At 49.1% G+C, this 23,541-nt stretch overlaps 9 protein-coding genes across 9 annotated transcripts; 6 read left to right on the top strand and 3 right to left on the bottom strand.

Annotated features, from left to right (window-relative positions):
• Positions 1-252: 252 nt before the first annotated feature.
• On the top strand, positions 253-1,234 carry Pdw03_4309 (Pyruvate/Phosphoenolpyruvate kinase; the record flags this gene model as incomplete). Its single annotated transcript, XM_066100708.1, has 2 exons — positions 253-387; positions 452-1,234. The coding sequence occupies 2 exons, from the start codon at positions 253-255 to the stop codon at positions 1,232-1,234; spliced, it is 918 nt and encodes a 305-aa protein (XP_065956108.1).
• A 1,836-nt stretch (positions 1,235-3,070) lies between these two features.
• Positions 3,071-4,378, top strand: Pdw03_4308 (Allergen Asp f 4; the record flags this gene model as incomplete). Its single annotated transcript, XM_014675798.2, has 1 exon — positions 3,071-4,378. One exon carries the CDS (start codon positions 3,071-3,073, stop codon positions 4,376-4,378), a length of 1,308 nt encoding a protein of 435 aa, XP_014531284.2.
• Positions 4,379-5,482: 1,104 nt separating this feature from the next.
• On the bottom strand, positions 5,483-7,341 carry Pdw03_4307 (Mitochondrial import receptor subunit (Tom37), putative; the record flags this gene model as incomplete). Its single annotated transcript, XM_066100707.1, has 5 exons — positions 5,483-6,488; positions 6,558-6,696; positions 6,767-7,008; positions 7,066-7,187; positions 7,270-7,341. 5 exons carry the CDS (start codon positions 7,339-7,341, stop codon positions 5,483-5,485), a joined length of 1,581 nt encoding a protein of 526 aa, XP_065956107.1.
• A 6,800-nt stretch (positions 7,342-14,141) lies between these two features.
• On the bottom strand, positions 14,142-14,946 carry Pdw03_4306 (thymidylate synthase; the record flags this gene model as incomplete). Its single annotated transcript, XM_014675800.1, has 2 exons — positions 14,142-14,659; positions 14,718-14,946. 2 exons carry the CDS (start codon positions 14,944-14,946, stop codon positions 14,142-14,144), a joined length of 747 nt encoding a protein of 248 aa, XP_014531286.1.
• An 844-nt stretch (positions 14,947-15,790) lies between these two features.
• Positions 15,791-16,846, top strand: Pdw03_4305 (Plasma membrane low affinity zinc ion transporter, putative; the record flags this gene model as incomplete). Its single annotated transcript, XM_014675801.1, has 1 exon — positions 15,791-16,846. The coding sequence occupies one exon, from the start codon at positions 15,791-15,793 to the stop codon at positions 16,844-16,846; it is 1,056 nt and encodes a 351-aa protein (XP_014531287.1).
• A 566-nt stretch (positions 16,847-17,412) lies between these two features.
• On the top strand, positions 17,413-19,277 carry Pdw03_4304 (Major facilitator superfamily, general substrate transporter; the record flags this gene model as incomplete). The annotated part of the gene is made up of 6 exons (XM_014675802.2): positions 17,413-17,556; positions 17,663-17,712; positions 17,770-17,886; positions 17,955-18,106; positions 18,167-18,535; positions 18,586-19,277. The coding sequence occupies 6 exons, from the start codon at positions 17,413-17,415 to the stop codon at positions 19,275-19,277; spliced, it is 1,524 nt and encodes a 507-aa protein (XP_014531288.2).
• A 496-nt stretch (positions 19,278-19,773) lies between these two features.
• On the top strand, positions 19,774-20,285 carry Pdw03_4303 (FKBP-type peptidyl-prolyl isomerase, putative; the record flags this gene model as incomplete). The annotated part of the gene is made up of 2 exons (XM_014675803.1): positions 19,774-20,003; positions 20,120-20,285. 2 exons carry the CDS (start codon positions 19,774-19,776, stop codon positions 20,283-20,285), a joined length of 396 nt encoding a protein of 131 aa, XP_014531289.1.
• Positions 20,286-20,489: 204 nt separating this feature from the next.
• Positions 20,490-21,581, bottom strand: Pdw03_4302 (Heme/steroid binding protein, putative; the record flags this gene model as incomplete). The annotated part of the gene is made up of 1 exon (XM_014675804.1): positions 20,490-21,581. The coding sequence occupies one exon, from the start codon at positions 21,579-21,581 to the stop codon at positions 20,490-20,492; it is 1,092 nt and encodes a 363-aa protein (XP_014531290.1).
• Positions 21,582-22,294: 713 nt separating this feature from the next.
• Pdw03_4301 (Protein phosphatase 2C, putative) lies at positions 22,295-23,286 on the top strand (the record flags this gene model as incomplete). The annotated part of the gene is made up of 4 exons (XM_014675805.1): positions 22,295-22,335; positions 22,396-22,690; positions 22,751-22,853; positions 22,910-23,286. 4 exons carry the CDS (start codon positions 22,295-22,297, stop codon positions 23,284-23,286), a joined length of 816 nt encoding a protein of 271 aa, XP_014531291.1.
• Positions 23,287-23,541: the final 255 nt, after the last annotated feature.

The raw sequence follows: 23,541 nt of genomic DNA, 5'->3' as shown, positions 1-23,541 counted from the left end.
CGCATCATTGATGGACTGCATTTTTGCCTGTTAAATCTCACAGGTGGGGAAATAAAGGCCAAAAGCTTGTCTCACTTGTGCGTGGCAATGCCTAAAGTACGGTATTCCTTGCGGAGATAAAAACTATTCGCGCGGCTCATTTTCTTAGGTGAGCGTATATTAATCCTCCAGTCTTCGCTTTGACAAGATCTAAGCCTAGATCGGATCAGCCTGGCAAGTCACTACTACCTCTGTGAGCACAAGACAACAATCATGGCTCTTCCATCGGCAGCAACCAGCCTGCGACGATCTCTGCAAGATCCCCAGGTCTTCATCACAGCCCCAGGAGTCTATGACGGAATGTCAGCCCGACTAGCACTGGCAGCAGGCTTCGATGCATTATACATGGTATGCAATGCAAGATGATCTAGACATCATCTTCGACAAAAAGCCCCGAGCTGACACCGACAAGACAGGCGCCGGGACAGCAGCCTCGGTGCATGGACAAGCAGACCTCGGAATCTGCACGCTGAACGACATGCGAGCGAACGCGGAGATGCTAGCAAACCTTTCCCCGCGCACACCGCTGATCGCCGATGCCGACACCGGCTACGGTGGGCCGATCATGGTAGCCCGCACAGCAGAACAATACGCGCGGTCCGGCGTGGCGGCCTTCCACATCGAGGACCAGGTACAGACCAAGCGGTGCGGACACCTCTTCGGCAAGCAGCTTGTCGACACGGCAACCTATACCAGCCGCATCCGGGCAGCTGTACAAGCGCGCGAACGTATCAGCAGCGATATCGTGATCATTGCGCGAACAGACTCGCTTCAGCAGCATGGCTATGAAGAGAGCTTGGCGCGACTGCGGGCGGCGAGGGATGCGGGCGCAGACGTTGGATTCTTAGAGGGCATCTCGTCCCGGGAAATGGCTCGCCGGGTTGTGACCGACCTGGCGCCATGGCCCTTGCTGTTAAATATGGTGGAACATGGGTCCACGCCTTCGATTTCGGCGAAGGAGGCGAAGGAGATCGGATTCCGTGTCATCATCTTCCCGTTTGTGACTCTGGGTCCGGCTCTTCTGGCAATGCGGGAGGGACTGGAGAAATTAAAGCGGGATGGCTTGCCTGGTCTTGACAAGGAATTGACGCCTCAGATGTTGTTTAGGGTCTGCGGGCTGGATGATAGCCTTCATTTGGATGCGGCTGCTGGTGGCGTGGCGTTTGAGGGTGGCGTGGATGAGGATGAGAAATGAACGGAATACCGTCACCTGCTCTACCCAAGACAGAGTGAGTGCCTCTGCAGCGTCATATTTGTTAAGGCCGATTGTTGTGTGAAGGCACTGGTAACTTCTCCTTATGTTGTATGTCAATCCAAATCGTCTCCACCAGTCGTATGATTTTGATTTTTCTCATCGACCCACATTTATCAAAAGTGAATCCTTTCGAAGAGATTGAATTCTCTGGGTCTCTCTCATTTACCATTAACTTGTACGGAGTATACAACATAGAGAGCCATGTGTTCGAAGGGTAACTGACAGGCAAATTTAATTTCCTACAACCAATGAGACGTTTTGCAGATCGACCGAACCGAGGATTCACCCGTGTTAACCTTGGTTTTGATTACTCCAATTTTCTATGTTATAGGGTACGGGTTTTCTACGAGGATCTTGAGAGGATGAGAAAATTTAAATTGAAGTGAGTACAGGTATTCAAGGGCCGTGGATACCTACATCAAGTGAGGAGTCCAGAGACGGGTTCCTGCACGAGTAGCCCTAATGTTTCAGGAAACGCCCGTGGCAACAAATTGCGCTCCATAAACGGAATACCGATCATACCGATGTAACATATGTACAAAACTCCGGGCAAGAGATGGAGCCTTGGAAAAGCCAAGCGCTCTTAAAGTTTTGTGAGACTATACAACCCTACAACATCAACACATGAAACTGCTTCACGGGCATTGTTCAGCCCTAGTGTACCGAGTTGGAAAGGCCTGGATTCCTGAGGGGCCAGTTTCGCCATGTCATAATGGAGACAACCGGCGAGACTCGTCATGTGAGTGGGGAATGGCTTAGACGCGACCAGTGAGCATACAAAATTGGGGTGCCTTACAGAAAGAAAAAAAAATCGATCCATCGGCCGCGTAGGGGAGTCCGGCCGCAGATCAACGGCAGAGATTTGCTGTGCGTGTACGGAATACTCCGTACATCCATGGACACCAATTGACACGGTGAAGACTATCCTAATTAACTGTAACAGAGAACCCTAGAGTGTACTATGATCTGTCATGTAGTTTCAAGGTCGCAATTCACCATTTTCCCACGTAGTTGTCGACAACACGGCGATGAGGTGTCCCCATTTGAAATTGCCTTGGGATTCGTTAGTTGAGACCCTTGCCGTGCACTACGCCGATTGGTTTTATGTGGAGAATGCCGGATGACGGGGGTAGAATTTGTCTTAAAGCACTCCGTAGTGCATGTTTGAACGGAGCGCGTATATAATACAGAAATGATCATATTCAGACTCAGAAGTACTCCGTACTCCAGGTATCTCTATGTTAGGCTCTGATGTGGTGATGGAGTCATCTCCATATCTTGGAGATCCCCAGCATTCCGATCGTACACGTGTTTGACATTAGGCAACCATAAAATATGAACAATAATAGAAAACACAATTATAGAACGGTATCAGAGAGTAAAATGGGAAGAACACTAGGAGAAACAACCCCTTATCCCAAGTTGAACCTGTGCAGCCGCGATGGCATAGTATAGGCCAAGTACACAATACCATGCGAATAGAGTCTGGGCCCTTGACCACCAACCAATCAAACAATTTAAAAGGGTCGCACGGCCAGGAACCAGCCAGGAACCGGCCAATCATCAATCGAACACCCCTGACATTGTGGAGCCCATTCTCATTTTGGGGTTCAGGCCCAGCCTGACCCGTTGGTGTGTAACTTGGTATTGTACTAATAGTCCCCCCTAGTCCACTCTCTTCTCTTCTTCTCTTCATCCTCACACACATTCATTTGAATTGAAATTTCTTCTAGAGCGTTCGCTCAAGTCACTCCTTTTCAAGTTTCAATTTTCAAGATGCATCTCTCCAACTCTATGCTCTTGATGACGGCGCTGACCGCTGGGTCGGCTGTCGCTCGTCTTCACGGTCACGACCGCCGTCATGCCCACCCTAAAGATGTCACCGTCGCCCAGCCCGTTGTAATCGCTCCCGCCCAGCTTGCCGATGTGGAGAAGCGTGGTGAGGAGGTTTTCGCTACGATCGATGGCAAGCTCGTCTCCTGGATTAACAACTGGTTCGGCGATGAGACCTCTGATGTTGCCACCAAGGTCAATCAGGCCGAGTTCGCTGTTGCTCCCACTTCTGTTGCTACATCCACCACCGCGACTGTCACCTGGGCTGAGGCCATCTCGACCGCCAGCGCCGCTCAATCTGCCTCCAGCTTCTCCAGCTCCAGCTCCTCCGAATCCAGCTCCAGTTCTTCTGAATCCAGCTCCAGCTCTTCTGAATCTATCTCTGGCTCTTCTGGATCCAGCTCCAGCTCTTCTGAATCTATCTCTGGCTCTTCTGGATCCAGCTCCAGCTCTTCTGAATCTAGCTCCAGCTCCAGCTCCTCCGAATCCAGCTCCAGCTCCAGCTCCAGCTCCAGCTCCTCCGACTCTGACCATGACTCCAGCTTCAGCATCTCCACCTCCAGCTTCAGCTCCTCCAGCTCCAGCCACTGGGCCAGTGTTTCCATCGACGGCACTTTTTCCATCGCTGGATTCGGTTCCTCCACTTCTAGCAAGCGCGTCGGCTCCCTCGACTGGGACTATATCGGCAACGTTGGCAGCCCCTGGGGTAGCAATATCATTCGTATCGAAGAGGGAACCGCCAGCCAGTACAAACACGTTATCCGCTTCGAGAACGACAACTCCAAGGCCTGGACCGTCGTCATGTGGAACTCGTACGGCCCCAGCGGTGGTCTGAACGGTTTCTGGAGCCCCAACCAGGCTCTCAAATTCACCGTGGAGCCCGGCAACAGCATCTTCGTCGCCATTGATGATGACTCCCAAGGTGGTTGGGGTGCCGCCGAGGGCGAAAATCTCCCTACCAACTATGTCGGCCAGTACGCCTCCACCTGGGGTGAGTTCGATATGAGCAACTCCCAGAATAACGGCTTCTCTGGCTGGGACGTTTCCTGCATCATCGCTCAGCTCGCTGACATGCACATCGCTGGTATGCGGATTTGCAACCACGAGGGTGAGAAATGCTCCTCCATCTCCCAGGGTGCCTCCAGCGTTGTCAACGGCTACACCTCCGCCGACCAGGGCAAGCCCGACAAGGCTGTCACCCAGTCCGCTGGCCCCGTCCGTCTCGTTGTCGACCTCGGCTGGTCTTCTTAAACGGCCTCGCCACTTTTTTTTTTTTTTTTCTGTCCATTTCCAGCAATCTTCTCGTCTCTACTGGGATATTGTCTTTCTTGCGCAAATGGTCCAACGCCGAAGGTGTCTCTGTATCTTTTCCCTGATTTGATGTGTGCGTGCGCAGGTCGCTTGTTTTGGCAACCATCCTGGCCACACATCCTTCCATCTTCGAGCGGCTCTTCGACGGCTATCCCTTTTTTGTCGTTGAGGAGTTCATACATATCTTGGTCACGATTTGCCTTGTTTGTCTTTTTTCTCTGTACATATACCACCTGAACCGTCTGATTTGAGAGTTGATATCGTTTTCTCCATTTTTCATCTAAAACTAATTACTGTGCATGCTTTATTGTATCTGGCTATCATTAAGCGTTGATATCTAGTGGTATTGAAATCTGTCCATCTTACTATTCCCCGTGTTTAATCTCACAGGATCATTAGCGCCAGTGCATTTTCACCATAAAACTGAAACGGCTCTTATCTGTGCCAAAGCTCACCTACCCCAAAGCCTATGTGCATGGGATCCTTCGGCACTATATTACAAACATGCCTTGCATGAGGCTAAATTAAAAGCTACCAATGTATGTGTTCGTCATGGGGTAGGCGCACTGACTGAGAAAGTCTGAACGTTGAATGAACCTTTCAGAAACGTCAACTTCAAGAGCCTCAATACGCAAATCACAACAATGACACCACGTGAGCAAGTCAGAATTACAGAGGCTCAATACCCGAGATGTGAGGTTCATGTTAGGGTTCAGAGGAATGCCAGGATACATGCAGTGATGGTTACCGAGGATGGATGTTTCGAAGTGTTTCTTTAGACACTCGATTATTTACCATTTTCAGTAAAGAAATCATAAATTTTTGAGCTCGCTTATAAAGATAAGAACAAAGGAGATGTCTCATGTAGAGGACCAGATAGATCAAAGACCTTTTTGATGTGGCGAGGAACCGTAGGAACGTCAACACACAAATACAAAGGACTAAACGCGATGCTATCGTACAGTCTTCACTTTCACCCAACTGAAAAAAAAAACACCGAACTCGTAACATTCACAGAGCCAGACGCAAGGACCTCTTAAAGGCTTAGAACGCGCCGAGAAAGTCAGCAGCAGAGCCAGGATCAATCTGCAGAACACCCGCGTCTTCTTCAAATTGCTCTTCTTCCTCGACACCCCCAGTCGAAAAAGAAAGCAAGCCCACATGCACCATATACCCAACGAGAGCAGCTGTCCCCGCCACAGCAGTCGCAATGGAAAGCAACAAGTCCTTGTTGCTAGAATCCGCATACGAAGACAGGACCTGTTTCTCCACCGAACTAAATGCTGAATCAGCCTCAACGGCCTGCTTCAATCGCCTATTCTGGCGCACCTCGCGCAAGAACGGTGTGTTGTCAGCCAGCGTGCCGAGGAGTGTACTCCCGACCGCGGCAACGGAGATGCGCTCCGGTGCGCGCCACGGCAGGACAGCCGGCTCCGTGGGCTGGAAAGCATGCTTAACGTCGACGGGCGCCTCGCCGAAACAGCGACTGCGCATGCGCTCCGTGTACGCCGCCAGCAGCGAGGCCTTGGCGCGCATCGCGTCGCGCAGCCAGGGGAAGGCTAGCTCGGGTACGAGTGCCAGTGATAGGTATCCCAGTGCGACGCAGTCCAGCGAGGAGGGGTTGTTGTTGTCGTCTGCGGGGAGCAGACAGGTCTTGCTGCGGGCGAGCATTGCTTCGAGTGGATCGAAGAAGTCAGCTGTTAGGGCTTCTAGGCGGAATTGGTTGGTTTGCACTGTGCGACCGAGGAGTTTGGAGACTGTTTCGCGGGGCTGCTGGATCAGGTTGCTAGGGATTTGGCCGGATGCTACGGCGGCGGAGTGCTCGCGTTTGCGCTGATCTTCCATTGCTTGTAGGTCTAGCGAGGATAGGCCGAGGTGTTCGGTGCGGATTTTGGCGGCGCCATGGAGCTTTGGCGGGAGGATCCATTGATTTGGCCATTGAAGGAGAGAGCCGTAGGCTGGGGATGTGTTGGCGTAGTAGTTCTGACTGGTTACGTAGAGGTAGAGATCGAGGATGGATTGACCGCGGGATTCGATGAAGGAGGAGAAGCTGAATGGAGGGTTGGTTGTTAGTGTTTTGTGTTTCTCGCACCATTGCATAGGTAGGGCTGCTGCGTACGCAATGCTATCGGCTTTTTGCACATCATCTAGGTTTTGATCCAGGTTCCATGCACCCTCGGAGTATTGGCGGAGGTAGTCGACGATATTGCGGAACCGGCTTACCCAGATAGAGCCATTCTGGAGAGCGGGGAGCTCACCTACTTGCAAATGGCTTGTTAGTGTTCTGGTTATAGGGTTGGGTTTTTTTGTTCCGGTCACGTCACTCACCTGTTGGGGACACGGAAGGATCGCTGCTCGCGATTAGCTCCCACGAGTCTTTAGGGAGGACCTCGGAACAGTATGCGATTGCAGCAAGGCATTGCGCATCAATTGAGGGCAGGGAAAAGGCTGGGCCCCATACATGCAATTGTAGTACCATGGTGGCTTTGCGCTTGGATGAGAAGGAATGTCCGTGATTAATTTGGGCGGCCGAATCACGTGCGTTTATCCTCGGTGTCTTGATGTAAGCCCTGGAGATATTTGGCTTCTATTGACCACAAAAGACAACATCTTTTGTTCATATTAACTGATTTGTAGATAAATGGTCAGTAATTGGCGAATCTCTGATAACATGCAATTCAAACTGCTTTATAGTATCCAAAATTCCGAGATCTTGTTTAGTTGCCTTGTAATGTATAGCCGCATTTACCTTCCACGGTCAGCTGTCATATTCGATACCCTCCGAGTCAAAATAGAAATGGATAGAAGTATAGGAAAGTGTCGCGCTATACCTCAAACTTCTTGGAAGCCAGCAGGAAAACCGAGATGTGGCTTGAACTGCAAGCTAGGCAACGCCGTTTCATTCCATCAAAATTATCGACAGTTACCAACGGTATTCCGTTTTGGATAGAGTACTAACACCTGAGCTATATGTACTTCTTGTCAAAGCGAATCGGAACTATCATCCCCTGTGACCCCGAAGTTTACTTGACTACGTGCTCACTCCGTACTCAGCCCCAGGGAACATCAATATCACTCAGCCTGGGCAACAAGAATTGACGTCAACGCTCAACGGGCCTCCATCATACCACGCGCTGCATCTAGATTATGAAAGAGCCTAAATTTCCACACAAATCGCCTCTCACAGCACAGCCCAGGGACCTGGGAGCCGGCAATAGAGCCCAACGCATCTGTGGTATTCCACGATTTCCCGCAAGGTCCGTCTCAGTCCAAGATACAATCCTTGACCCTGTACATCATGAGGGGCCCCGTATCTCCGATTCAAGTGATATACCCAGCGAATGACCTCATTTGGAGCACGTGGCTGCCAAAGCCAAGGCTGACAGCCACAAACCTGCCAACCGTGCCAGAAAAGGTTCCAAGGTTATTGTCAAAAGCACTGGCATCCCCTGAGACATGCCGAGGTCAAAACTCCACGATCCGTTGATATGATCAAATATCAGGGCAAGAGCCGAAAGCCTGGGGACGGAAGCTTGCTTTGGACACTTAACATCACCAAGATAGTCTAGCTTGCTTCCAAGATTTGAACAATTGGAAAAAAAACAAATAAGATCGAAATCAATCTTGACACGATCCATGGGAGAGTCGTGGGTAACCACGGATAGACAAAGTGTATCGGGCTGAGGGGTAGAAGTGGGGAGAGAAACCTTGAAACACTATCTGTGAGATCCATTGGACACAGATTGTCGGGATTTCTTCAATGACGACAGCATACAATAGTATCGGTCAAGTGCCGGGCCAACGGCCAACGAGAATCACAGCACGCCCGTATGTATTTTCGTCTGAGAGAAAGTCGAAAGGTGTTATCCGGGCAATTTGGAAATAAATTGGAATCACGACTCGGTTGTACTATCAACTATAGGCTAGAGAAAATGTAAGCATGGAGCATTTGTTGGCCAGCTACTGTTTCTGGAAATATTAACAATGGGCCCAACTCCACTTTAATAATATGGAGTCGTAATAGCACTGAGGTGTACTCCGAAGGCCACGTACCAACATGGCTAGCAACCCCCGAAGCGCTCGGACTGGGGCCAAATTCGCATCTTCTTTCCTTGTTTCTCCGCTGGGCTATTTAGCATTCAACCGCTGGTATTACGAGCTAATCTTATACCCGCTAGGGATGATACCGGTATGTCTTAGCCTGGCGAACGTTCAGCTTCCCATGTTGGGGATTATGGGTGCATGTAATCGGGTTGGAGACTCCGTAGTATGGTGTGATTTAACGCTGGCTTTGACACATGCAATACCCAATTAATCCCACCGGTGCGGCAACAGGAGATTTACAGTAAATAGGCCACGCATTTATGCATCATACTGGATCCGGAAAATGCACTGTAAATCATAATAGGAAGCTTGATAGGGGTCGCATCACATCGGTGCTACTTCAGATCTTATGATGGAAGAAGTGCATATACAAGGTACACTATGCAGGTCTACTAACTTGATCTCCCAACAAATGAGTCATATCGACGTGTGTATTCTAAATCACTCGTATCTGGTGTGCTGATTTGCAGATGAAATATACGTCAATCCGACTACCGCGACACCCGCCCTGTGACACCCCTGCCAGTTTTTTATTGCTAGTGGTTTTCTACGGGATGCTGGCTGGTTAACGAAACGGTATCACCCGTAGCCCCCATTCTTGGTTATGCACGACATATGCATGGACCGTAAGCAATTAATTTAATGAAACGTTTTAGATAAAAGACAAATTGCTCTGTTGGGGTATACTAAGTCTATGGTACATATTGATTAAAAAAAACAGTAACAAATAGAGAAAAAGAAACAAAAACAGGCAATTAAAAAAGGCTTCCAAGCAGTCGGATGACAGGTCACAACGGTAGATGGAAAAAAAAAAGAAAAAAAAAAGGCACTGTGCGCCCGAGTCAATGACGCATGAGCCACGAAACGATCGAAAGGCAACCCCAGTCGACCCTAGGTACGAAGACAGGGGGACATATTCGGATTGTCCAATTAGTGTGCAGCAGCTGAGAAGCTGCGCTGTTCTCCGCATCTGCGCGTCACAGATGGGTCAAGATCGAAAAGTGAAACGAAGCCCCGCAAAGGATTGAGGGGGGGGCGTGATCAAGAGTGCAGATAGTTGAAGTGGGACAAAGCGCAAGAAATAGAAAGGCTAGTAACGCACGTCGTGGGATTGTAGCGCCAGCGCTAGGTCCCATAGCGACCGAGGAAGGTTGCTGAAGAGCAAGGGGACAAAAAAAAAGGGAACATGAGAGAGAAGTAAAAGAGAATTGTCCGAGGCCCACTTGGAAACAAGTGTTCCACCGCGCGCATCGAGCTGTGGCTAGCGACGCATCGTTGAATTGGAATGCCAAGAGACGAGAGTCGACGGTGGAAGGGCTGGCGCTCTTTGTGTGGTCCGTCTCAAGCCCAACTTTAAGCAAGGGCGTCTTTTGTTTGGGCGGCACATGTGAAAATTAGGTGTTGAAGGTCCGAATCGAAAATAAAGCCTCGCAGGTGAGAGTCGAAACTAGATCGAAGTCGAAGTCGTGATATCCATGCTGAGGGTCCAAGTCGTGGGCGGATCTGGTGGACCAGAATGCGCCAGTATCATCACGTTCGTTGAGAAGAGGGGACTATGGACTGATTATTTCGGCAGCGGAGGCAAAGGGCCCTTGGGAGGAGGACCGGGGCATGGAGGGAACTGAGAAGATCCGATGGAAGGCATTGTGGATGGTTGGAAGGCTGAGAATTGACAGTGGTTGTTCAAGTTGATAACAGACTGGAATAGACCAAGAAGCTAGTAAGATGTAGCAGAACAAGGTATGGAGTAGAGTGGATGGAGAGAAGAAAGGAAGACGAAAGGTCACCGGAGCAGGATTCTTATATGTTGTAGAAATGAAAGTCTGCCAACCTTTCCGTTCAAGCCGTCACTAATTACCGACTAAATTAGTCCCTAAAGTCCCCATCGAACATCCCTGCCATGAACAGGAGGCTGAGTATCCACCTGATCTGACGTAGGGAATTTATTGCGATTTATTTGCTCGAATTAACCTAGGTAACGGATGCATAGTGCAACCCCAAGTGGAAATCTAATGGAAATTTCTCTTTTTTTTTTCTAGAAGCTCCCCACTACTTCTAATGTGGCGCCTTGTGTTTCCTGTGAACCACTAGTGGAGGAAGAGAGTGGTGGGAAATGAGACATGGTAATCAAACGTAGATGCCGTGTAATCTCACTATCTACATAGCACAGATGCTCCGTATATGGCATTGCTGTGTTGTACAACATAGTGTATGGAGTAGCTCTTGAATTTCTGCCAAGGTCTCACAGCCACCTCTCCGTGTATGTATAGTAAAGTAAAGTAAATCATGAAACCACGCGAGATGACAACTAGTAAAGGGCAATCTCCCGTGGGCCCACTTAGGCTCCATATGGACGGTTCCTTGATGCGGTGAGAACGACTTTTTTTCTATCTTCTGAAAAAAAAATTTTAAAGATTTCTTTTTATTGCATTAACCAAACTTCGTAATTGAAACTTGATAAACGTTATATGTCCATGCACATTAATCCTGTGCGACTGAACTTGAGAGATTAATAAGATGTCACAACACGTGCAAGTTTGTAGATAGAGGGAACGGCATTAGCGGGAGAAAAAAAAGCAACAACCCCCCCCCCACCCCCCCAAAAAAACAAAAAAAACTAAAAGAAAACACGCTTTGGGAGATTATTACATTTTTGTTTTTTTTTTTCTATTTTTTGGTTTCCATCGATTTAGGGTCAAACGGGATGGCCGATTTGCACTGATTACACACTAACAGGGCGTGACAGCGGAGTTCCCAGAATGCTGGGATTACAGAATAAGGACAAGTCTGTTTGTCTTGATTCCTTCTAAATGAACTGATATGACATATAATACACGTATGTATAAGCCAACATAACCAGGTATGTGTGCACATACACACCATCCAGATAACAACGACCACGGTACAGTCTTAGGAGATACAAAGGAACAGATGAAACTGCCAAAACTGAAAAATGCAGGGTTGAAATCTCTAATCGAGGACCCATCCTAAACCGTGGTTCTTACCCGTGCTACCATGCCAAATAAAGCCACGGTTGAGACATGCAAGAATAGAACGGACCCTTTGGGGTAATACATGAGTTTCTTAACTTCTACGGAGTAACGGTTTTCGTTTTTGGTTCTCCGTTGTATGCACTTCGGCTATTATTTCATATTGCAATGCGCTCCGTATTTCGGACCTCTTATCTTTTCTCCTATCGTTTACAACTCTCGCTTAGACCCTCTGGGGCTCTAATGGCAACTTGTAACAAAAAAAAAGGCCGAGTCTTCAGTCGTTTGGCGTGTACCTTCATCCCCGACGGAGTACAGAACCGATTAACCTCCGCCTACAGGACTTGTGGCTGAGAGGCCCTGGGTAGGATCGTCTTCCCATAGAGGACTGTGCATTGCACATCATTTCTTTTGAAAGTACTCCGTATTCCATAAGCAGAACAGCGTCGTAGCGCATATGGAGAAAGATGGATCCCTATATGTATTATAACTCCAATCCGCATGATTATTGGCTCTTGGTGAAGATTGCATCGAGGGGGGGTTATCCAACCATCCCCCTCATCCCCTTAGTGGATGAATTATGCACATCACTGGGCCTTAGGTTTCACCGTGGGAGATCTACTTCACCCCTGGTGTGGCGTTCATAGAGTGATTATAGGTAGCAGTTACTTGCTTCTGTTATAGATGCGTGGTGTGAGCATCTTGTGTGAACTGGATGTGTAAATGTATTTGACGTGTGGACTACCGACTACTAACTCACACTCCCCATCTGAGGAGAATCCTCCAGCTTCGGGATGTTTGCAATCCCGGAAATTATCTGAGACCTAAAATAATGTAATGGTTTTCCGTCACATCCGCCATGTTCCCTGTTCTGAGCCTTTTCTTCATCACCACATTTGGTCAATCCAGGCAGAGAGATTATCAAAGTAGACACAATATTGCACAGCGTATATTTCTGTAAGGAATCCATACCAATGCACCCTGCCTTATGTAGTAAGACCGTGCTAATGCTCATTTGCCCTAAGTGCGGGTATTTATACTCCGTAGTGCTCTACTCCGTACAAAGAAACAACACACAACGGTCCCGCTCGGGATTTGCAAACAAGTCCCCGCATATTTTCAAAGGGGCCAGTAAACTGAATTTCAATACCATGGAATAATTGGACCTCCAGACGGAGTACTCCGATTACAACATCCAGCATAATTTGACAGCCTGGTTTACCGTGTTTGATGAAAAAGGTACACGGAGTGCAAAGTGGGGTGGCAAGTGGCAAACATGGAATTCTGTATGCGACCACACGGGTGTACCTGAGCTAAGGCCTCGGGAACCAAAAAGGGGAAAAGAAAGAGAAAGAAACACATGGGAAGAAAACTCTACTCATGAACTAACGGTCCACAAACTTCAATAACCAATCCTAATTTGGCAGGGTCTACTCCACTTGGGATTCCATCTCACCGTTCCGCACCGTTGGAAATAAAAGCTGTGGAGTGGTGATTTAGGAGTCGGAGATTTACGACCCAAAGTCTCTTCGTTTTATAAATCGGACTTTGCCACTGGTAGTAGCACGATCGGGTTGAGATATTCATTTAGCCTATTCATTGGCTGTTAGTTTGGAGGGTATTCTAAAGAGTAGTGATGCTTCAGTTAATAAGCCGGGTATGCTACACAATGCAGTCCAATCGAAAAAAAAAGGCAATGCGTAAATTGTCTAAAAGTTCAGTGCTGGAGGATGCTCACATCTCCCCGAGCCCAGCACATCGGGACGAAAATACATCTCCATTTAGAAGGTGTTTGTTGGGATCACGGGACGAGATGGAGACGGGCTGTTTCAAGTCGAGCTCCACTTCAAAATCTTCTAGCTTGCCTTCTGGAAGTTGCGGCCCGAGGTCACGAGAGCCCATACCACATGGGGGTTTTCAAATTAGATGAAATCGAAATGTCTCCGAGGAAAGTGGAATGTGTGAGATAGACTGGTTTCATGCCCTTGTCCGTGTTGTCGTAGAATGTCATAAAGGCGACCGAGACATGTTAACCAAAAGTCATGTACGAAGTAGTGAAGTCGCATCACGCCATGTCTAGTGGCATGTAGATCATCGAGTTTTAACAGGTTGCATATGCCTGGGGTCCCGACGCTGACATTTTCGTCTCAGCGGCTCTGTTTGCATGGCACCGTGCCTGAAGAAGCCATCTGGGGGGGTATGACAGCCCGCCACCTGTGTAACCTGTTGATCACAACATCAAACAGCCCAAATTCGGTCGCGACCGGTGGTGGGAAAGTGTTGTGCTCTCAAAAGTGACACCTAGCCTCCTAGACCATGGTGTCGATGTACCACGCGACAGAAGTCCCCGAGCCCATGATCTGACAAGATGAGACAAAGCCTAGCACCTGATGTTTCTGACACGGACAAATTGAAGCACAACCTTGGAGCGTTTGTAGGGGGTTGGAACAAACATTATCATCAATCTTTTTGGCAGTATCACAGGGCCCTGGACGATTGATCATCCCACCACGGCTGCCCACATAATGATGTTGAGAAAGCTTGAGCGTACGAGGGATCGCTGTCAGCCACATTGACTATTGCCCGGCTCACCGGCAACATGACTTAGATCACTCGTCATCAACAGATGCCTGAGCCTGAGTTGAAATCCATTCTTCCATCAGAGGTTGCCGATTTGATTCAGATACCACAGCACCTGACCTGGTTTTGTCGTCCTTACGGGTGATCAACAGACATAACACCCATCCATAGATATTGAAGCTCTCATAACGGGTGCTGAAACGAAGTTTCTTTTCCTCATCGCCAGTTGTGTCTTTGGGTGACACCCAATCTTCCCTAGTTGTCCGGCTTCTCTTGCTGGACCGAGTTTCATTTCCCAGTGCAACTTCATCCGCGGATTCGGGAATATGGTGCAGTTCTAGATCAGCCTCACTGTCACTTTCAATCATAATTTCGCCATCTGCCGAGTTCACCGGGCTGGCAGCCGTACCCCCTGAGACTTGATCTGGTTTCATCTCTATGTTCAACCCTTGAACCTGATTTTCCTTTCCGTGGAATGTCTTGTTTCGTGTGAGGAGCGAATGGCGGGTACGGGATTCGCGGAGGAAGATGGCGACTTCGAAATCATCTAGGTAATGTATAAGCGTAAATGATTCATTATTGGAGGAGTTTCGAGTGTTCTATACCTTCTACAATGACATCTTTGACCGGATGGCCCTTCTTGCGCATGAATAACCGCTCATTCTCTTCGCGCAGCTTCGGAAGAACCAACGGTCGAACCGCAGCGAGAACGCGCGGCAGGACTGGATCGTGAGAGTCCAAGAGCCATCGTGAATCAGATGGGGACTCCAAATAGATGCGACATTCCAGTACTGAGTATTTGCTAATGCGGAGGTATCGTCGAATGGGCGCCATGTTCAATTGTGTTGCGCAAGGAATGGTCAAAGGGCTTTCCCTCTGACCTCAAGGCCTTGCCAAGCGCTTTTGCCGCCGATCCTCTGATTGGCGATCCAGACGCGTGCAAGGGCTAAAAGGACTCCTGATCTCTCTCTCAAGGGAGCCATCAACCACATTCCTTCAAACCTCTTTTGATTCCTCCCGTCTTCCTAACCTAGCATTTCCATGAAGAACAAAAAGATGGAACTAAGAAAAATCGACCGGCCTCATATTATCTACACGTGACTGAGTCCTCAGCACGCAGGTTTCAAGTGCCGGGTACTACTGGCCACACTTACTATTGTATGGATATTGAAGTATGCAGTATGGAGCATTCCTTACTATTAGGCAAGATTGTAACAGTCAGTCATTGACGTATTCGCGTTCCCAATGGATCCCCTCTAAGGCGATCAATAAATTCAAGATCCCACAAATTCTGCTGCATTGATTGCTTTCACAGTGTGACTCGTGATCAGAAGAACAAGGTTCGTATCCTTTTCGCTTTCTTCTGTTCGAGATTCGTATTCACAAAAGTTGGCATTATCAGGGTCTCCTGGTAATTTCATGTGTGATTAGTGAACTGACTACGCATCTCGCCTAGCATAGAGGACCTTGGAGATTACGGTCAACTAGCCTCCCCCACGCCCCCGCTAGCTCTTCTCATCTTAGCTAGATCACAAATTCTCCTCTCCTCAATTGGTACACTCGCAGCAGTATCTACCCCTGCTTGTGTTCTGTGCACTTCATTGGTGCCCACAGTCCGTTTCGCCCCACTTCTATCCGTCCGCTTCTATACTTGTTGTCTCACCATAAATCGAGCCCAATGGAGTCCTACTCTATTTTCATCAAGCGCAAGGATGCTTGTGAATCCGGAAATGAGTTTGACGGTCGAATGGGCCTGCGCATCTCTTCCATCTTTGTGATCATGGCTGGCTCCATGTTTGGTGCTCTGTTCCCCGTCTTTGCCCGTCGCTTTGACAAGAACGGTGGATTTCTCAAATGGGCCTTTTTCGCCGCCAAATACTTCGGATCCGGTGTGATCATTGCCACTGCTTTTATTCACCTGTTGGGTCCAGCGGAGGAGGCACTAAAGAACGATTGCTTAACCGGCCCAATCACTGAATACAGCTGGGTTGAGGGTATCATTCTCATGACCATTGTTGTTCTGTTCTTTGTGGAGCTGATGGTTATGCGTTTTTCGCATTTTGGCCAAGGCAATTTGCACGATGGGGAAGGCAATACCCACACCCTACTCAACGATCACTCTATTGTCAACAAAATCAATGAGCCGAAGACTCACGTGCCGGTGGATGATCACCTTGGCCATACCCGTGAGCATCATGACAACAACAGCGACTCCGAAAACGGCATTCAAGCGACTGAAGACTATGCTGCTCAGCTCACTTCGATCTTCATCCTGGAGTTTGGTATAATCTTCCACTCTATTTTCATCGGTCTCACTCTTGCAGTGTCAGGCCCCGAGTTTACAACTCTTTACATTGTGCTTATCTTCCATCAGACTTTTGAAGGACTTGGTCTTGGGTCTCGTCTAGCTACACTCTCATGGCCCAAATCAAAGCGACTCACTCCCTACTTCCTGGGCTTAGGCTTTGGATTCTCGACTCCAATTGCCATCGCTATCGGCTTGGGCGTCCGAAACAGCTACCCGCCTACCGGACGAACCACACTAATCGTCAACGGTGTCTTCGACTCTATCTCCGCTGGCATTCTAATTTACACTGCCCTCGTTGAGCTGATGGCACATGAGTTTATGTTCAGCCAGTCCATGCGCAAGGCTCCCATTCGCGACGTGCTGATTGCCTTCTTCCTTCTTTGTGCTGGAGCTGCCCTCATGGCGTTGCTGGGCAAATGGGCATAGAGGTAGGTAGATTACCTCAGTGATGAAAGATTTGGGAAAACTTTGCTACCCGATAATGCGTCATGTCTTCGCTTCTCTTTGCCATTTTTTTGGTCAGATATCGTTTCTGAATCTGTGGTACCCACGGAGTCTGGGCCCTTATTAGCAACACTCTTATCCGGCGTTACTTCAGTAAAAAGGTTTGCATAAGCCAATGAATAAAAATCTATCAAAACAATTCAACTGAAGACAGTCAAGTGGTAGCAAGAGATGACACAACCAGTAGTAGACCTAGGCAAGACCGATCTTACTTCCCAGCACAACCCACGTGCTCAGCTTGGCATCCGTGGGATGCAAAGTCCAAGCGTAGATAAGCAACTAGCTTAATTCATAGTTGCACGTTGCATGTTTACCCGTTTCCATAGGGCGAGTGCCTGACAGGGGTTAGTTCCCCGCTTCAACTTGTACAAAAGGTCAGAAATGAGACAAATATCAGCGAATTACCAGGATTGCATGATCCCTCCCGTCCTTTCTGAAAGAACTATGATCGAAACTTTCCCCAAACTCATATCTTAACGGCTGGCGAAATGGCTTCAGCACGCGACTTAACCGCGCTCCCTGGGTGTGATGAGTCTAAGGCTGCTACTCAAGATGCTATCGACCAAGTTGACACTGCTCATTCATCGGGTATGTCGTTGAAGCAACAGAGTCTATCAGATCTTTTCACTATTGTGAGTGCACCATCCCGGCCTAGCCATGCCAGGTTATTTTCGCTTTCCCCTAACTCGCGGTTCAAGTTGGCAAATGAAAGCTGACCACCTGGACGATTTTCATCAGTTTGCAAGTGGCTTCGCTCTGATCAGCGATGGATACCAGAATAACATGATGTAGGTCAAATGATGGCCTCCATGCACGACAATGTCTAACCACAAAACACCCCATAGGACTATGGCCAATGTCCTACTCAAGAAGGAATATCCCAAGGAGTACACTACCACCGTCAGCACCCGTGTTTCGAACGCTCTACTGGTCGGTGAAGTCATTGGGCAGGTTGTCATTGGGTACGGAAAAGACACTACTAAAGGTTAGGGCTACGGAAGGGTCCAGACGACTGACGATAATACACTAGACTGACATGCGACTATCTTGGCCGTAAGACCGCTATCGTCTTCACAACCCTGATGATTGTTATCGGGGGCATTCTTGCCACGGCCTCTCATGGCGTTACCACCAACGGCATGTTCTGGATGATGACGGTTGCCCGTGGGGTTGTCGGGTTCGGTAAGTGAAACTTGCGTATCTGAGGACAACACTCCGGATTGTTTACTCTACTATCTCAAGGCGCCGGCGGCGAGTATCCGGCTTCTTCAACTTCCGCCTCGGAAGCAGCAAATGATCTAACCCCGAAGCACCGCGGGCCGGCATTCATCATGGTAACCAACTTCCCCCTGTCATTTGGAGGCCCGTTCGCAGTATCAATCTTCTTGATCGTGCTCTCCGCCTGCCAGCAGTCCCACTACAGTACCGTGTGGCGGGTGTGCTTCGGCATAGGATGTATCTGGCCGTTGTCGGTATTTTACTTCCGAATCCGCATGCTGAACTCGGTGCTGTATCGACGTGGAGCGATCAAGAAGCACGTACCCTACACACTCGTGCTGCGGTATTACTGGAAAGCGTTGATTGGGACTTGCGGCGCTTGGTTTCTCTACGGTAAGAGATGGCCTTAGTATTTGCAGCGATGTAGAAATTAACATGTACAGACTTCGTCACTTTCCCCAACGGCGTCTTTTCCGGTACAATCATATCCTCGGTCGTGCACGATGGCACAATCTTAAAGACAGGCGAATGGCAGCTCCTTCTCGGCGCAATTGCACTACCAGGTGTCTTCCTCGGGGCCATTCTCTGCGACCGCCTTGGCCGCAAGCGCATCATGATGATCGGATTTAGCGGATACCTGATCTTTGGCTTGATTATCGGCTGTGCCTACGACCGTGTTACCAAGATCGTGCCTCTCTTTGTCGTCTTCTACGGATTGATGCAGAGCTCGGGCAATTTCGGTCCGGGCAATATGCTCGGTTTAATTTCGTCTGAGTCGTATGCTACAGGTGTACGAGGGACTTGTTATGGGCTTTCAGCGGCCATTGGGAAGGCTGGTGCTGCTGTCGGTACGCAGGCGTTCCAGCCCATTAAGAATCACCTGGGGAACAAGTGGACTTTCATCATTGCTGCTATTTGTGGCGTTGTTGGTGTCTTGGTGACTTTCTTCTTTGTGCCTGATTTGACGGGCGAAGATTTAAGAGTACGCGATGAGAAGTTCCGGGCTTACCTTGTTTCCAACGGCTGGGATGGCGAGATGGGCGAGGATCATTTTCAGGCGGCTGCTGATCAGGACATAGTCCCGGGCCTTCCTACTAGTGAAGAGAAATTCGTGCAGCAGACGGTGAGGGGCTAGAATGGCTTTTGGTGTACGGCTGTCAGTGACCGATGGCTAAAAGTCAGATATGAGGACGTCATAACATCTCCAGATGACCTCAAACCTACCTGTTGCTCAGATATCAATTGTTCAGGTAGAACCACAGTGGAAAATCCCCACAATGATAGTCGATAATAACACAAAATCTTTAACCACCCTGATGCATACAACTACTAGATTCAACTCACCCATGTATCTATCTGCTTCATTTGGCATCTTCAGTGCATACCAAGTGGCAAATTTCAAATCATCGCTTTCGTCTAGTCCCTAGAGCATCAAATTAATAGATACCAAGCAACAAATAAGGATTTCTCGAAATAAATCCCCGATTGACCACCATGGGCGTAAACCTCCAGGGCCAAGAAGCTTAAAGCACAGACCAGCGCTAAACCTCGGTCCAATCTCCGCCTATCTGTCCACATCCCCAAACTCCTCGTCTATCCAACTCCCCTCCAATCCACCTCATAAATACACAATGCGTCTCACCTCCATCCTCGTCGCAGCCCTCGGCTCCATCGCAGCTGCCGCTGAGCTTGGCATCGAAGTAACCCATGCCGTCGAGTGCACCCGCAAGACCACCAACGGCGACGAAGTCGCCATGCACTACCGCGGCACCCTGCAGTCCGACGGATCCGAGTTCGATTCCAGCTACAGTCGCAATGCGCCTTTAACCTTCAAGCTGGGTACCGGCCGTGTCATTAAGGGGTGAGTTGAAAGCTATCCGGTGCTGTTTATGGATGTCAATCGTGCAATTGCCTACAAGTATCCTCATCATCTTGGTTTTTCGCATGGAAGCTAATTCTCGTGTTCGTTGTATGTAGATGGGACCAGGGCTTGCTTGACATGTGCATTGGCGAGAAGCGCACGCTGACTATTCCGCCTGAGTTCGGTTACGGTGACCGCGGTATTGGACCTATCCCTGGCGGCGCGACATTGGTGTTTGAGACCGAGTTGGTCGGTATTGAGGGTGTGAAGGATGAGCTTTGAATTGGTGGTGCTTAATGCCTAACCTATGTGACTCTCTGGAGGAATTCTGATGTTCGGCCGTGGATAAATGGATGCCTTTTCGAATGCGAGTTGTATAATATAGCATCAGGGTATCTCATTTATATGTGGTAAGATGTACACTGTATACAAACCGGCCGAACAACGATAGCAAAGCAATACAACAATCAACAAGTGGATCAAGTATTAGTCCATCGCATCCAGAGCATCCTCAGTCTGGATGTCATGTTCCGAAACCAGGATTCCGATTAGACACTCGCCAAGTATGCCCTCCCAATTGACCCACGGATGAATCTCCTGGAACAGCTGTGCAGAGTCCTTTCCCGCGCCTCGAAGGAGCTCACCCTTCCCACCTGGATGGTAAGGGGCGTAGGGAGAGATGTTGTACACCTTTCCATGGTACGAAGTCCAGGCATCACGACCCTTACGCCCGTGCTGCTCCTTCAGCATTGACGGTGTGACCCGCAGCAGGCCTAGGGGAAGACCTTCACCGCGGAGATTGTTTTTCGGGTTCGCTGCCAACGCTGCCCAGTCAAGGGGCGAGAATCCTGGCTGGAGAATCACTTTACGTGATGACTTCTTCAGAGATACTTGTGTTGGGGCGAGTGTGCTGTTGCTAAGACGGGCGCCGTTGCTCGGTGTGCCCAGACCGCGCTTAGAGGCGGCTACTGATGGTGGCGGGCTGAGGGGGCTGCCGCTAATCCGTGGGGGTTGGAGCGTGCTTGTGGGGGTGAGGCGGTTCGCTTGAGTTGCTGGTCGGAGCCGTGGTACTGGGGGTGGAGGCATTAGGGAAGAGGCGCCGGTGGTTGTTGCCTTCGGAGGCAAAGATGATGGCTGTGGTTTTGGAGGGGGTGCGAGGGATAGCTGCGGTGGCGGTTGGAACTGTGATGCCTCATGATCATGGTTTGCCGGGGATTTTTTCTCTGCTGTTCCATTCGTGGTTTGTGAAATCAATGGCGTCGTGGCGGGTTGGCATGTCTTGCTCTCGCCGTTGTCCAGGTTGAATGTGGGAACCGCAAGAACGGGGAGCGGTACACTCGAAGCTGAAGCCTTAGGGGTGCTCTGGGAATCCTCCTCCTCTGTCTCTATTGATGGTGTCGAGGCCCGTGATCCATGCTTCCGCTGCACAGGCTCGTTTGCGGTGGCAGCGGCAATCGGCGCGTCGGGGTTGGGTTCCGGAGAGGCTACAGAACGAGGTTCAGCCCAGCTGCGAGGAGGGTGGCGGTAGAGAAAGTAGCCTATTGTTGCGATAAGCACAACTGCACCTACCCAACCCATGCTGAACTAAATCAGAAAACTGAGAGAGAGAGAAGTGAGGCCGAGTGCTCCTGATTAAATCCTCCTGCAGAATCGCCGATGAAGTGGCCCGTGCACCATCAATGGAAGATCTGTGCAGCATTCAGGGTCTGTTCAACAGAAGCTTAAATATTACTAGGTCAAAGTTGTAATAGTATTGAGAACATTGTAGACTCATTGTATTAATTCATCTAAAAGAAAAGTATTTACTATGCTGTCTGTCCCAACAAGTGAATAAAATCATAGCCGGCAGTCAAAGATTAGACAACGCTGACAAATTTGATCTGGGGAGGGAATGGACTCCGGGGAAGCCATTGAAAGCCACCAATTGAACATCTGTAAACAACCTAGCATCGGTTGAGAACAGAAAGCGTTCATGATGTCAGTGCATCATCATCCTCCAAAGATGTCGTGACAAAATCTTGTCTAAGTCCTTACGAGATATTGATTTCGCACATCAACTGCCCAAACATGGTTGTGGCTCACAGAGCTCTGAGGGACCAGGTGTTCCGTAAAACAATGTCTAGCACAGATGCAATCACGCTCTTTGATGCTGGGGCTGGTCAAGTGAGTCGGAAGGCGCATGGCCCTCGCACAGATCGTACTTACCAATAACCAAATGATAGTCACAGGGTGGTAGGAAGTATCAAGAGGATCGCAGTGCAGTGGTTTTTCCAAATCAATTTCCTTCAAACATGAAGGACAAAGTTGCATTCTTTGCAATCTATGATGGGCAGTAAGGAAAGCCTCAAAATGGCTTCCTTTAAACCAGTGTTGAACTGACCAACATCTTCAGTGGTTCGGAGTTGGTTTCGGAACACGCTAAACACAGTCTGCATCACCTGCTCGGACGGCGTCCGGAGTTCGAACGAGATGATTGGACCGCGGCCATGAAGGCAGCACTGGCAGAGGAAGACAGGATGCTGTTGGATAGGTTTGAGCATGAATCTGCCGAGCCTGCTATTTCAGGGTCGACAGTCGCAATGTGTTGCCTTAATCTCACCAAGGGCGAGCTGGTTGTCTCCAATCTGGGCGACTCACACGTAATCCTGGCCGAGCGGGACCGCAAAACAGAGCATCCGTATCACATTGTACGCACTGCAGTTGAATTGAGTTGGTTTGAGCGTGGATACTAACAGCCATACCACTAGCGACGTCTCACAGAGGCTCATAAGCCTTCAACCCCTAGCGAAAAGACCCGAATTGAAGAGGCAGGCGGGGTAGTCAACAACCGCAGCGGTACAGAGCGGCTTGGTATGGCAACAAAGGAATATGACCTTCCAAATTTAATGCTGATCTCTGATGGCCAGGCTCATTGAATATGTCTCGAGCACTGGGCGATCTGCAGTACAAGAATCCGGTGAATACGTTCATGGACAACTCCGTGCCAGACCCCGCCTCGTCAGCTAACAGTCAATCGGAATCTCGGGGCAACTTCCTATCTAATGATCCCTACACCTCGCGACGGACATTGCACACGGGCCGCCGTTACCTGTTACTAGTGGTGTCCGACGGAGTCACCGATCGAGTGGATGACACAAACCTTGTTCGGCACGTGATGAAATTATCGATGCGGGGAAAACGAGCAAATGAAATTGCACAAGAAATCGCCACCAGCAGTGCTAACAATCCTCACAGTGACAATGCAACATGTATTGTAGCGATGTTGGATGGACAGGGATCGTGAGATGGAGATGCTTCAGATCTCTACAACATAGGGCGATGGTCAAAGTTAACCAAAGTTCCACTCGGGCAAATGTTATGCAGCAACGGAGTACAGGTTCGCTCCTTACCCAATGAAGAAGGTGGACTATTTTGAAGTTTTCACATTGTTTTAAATTCATTTTTAACAAATCAGAATTTGACTGTTTTCAATTGGTCCAAGCCCAAGAAAAGGAAAAAAATAAAAAAAAAGACAAATATGGGCAAAGGGATTTAAATG

The sequence above is a fragment of the Penicillium digitatum genome, chromosome 1 (assembly GCF_016767815.1).
Source record: "Penicillium digitatum chromosome 1, complete sequence".
In the NCBI taxonomy this organism is placed as follows: Eukaryota; Fungi; Ascomycota; class Eurotiomycetes; order Eurotiales; family Aspergillaceae; genus Penicillium; species Penicillium digitatum.
The sequence above is the reverse complement of the archived record's forward strand: the minus strand, read 5'-3'. Positions and strand labels throughout refer to the sequence as shown.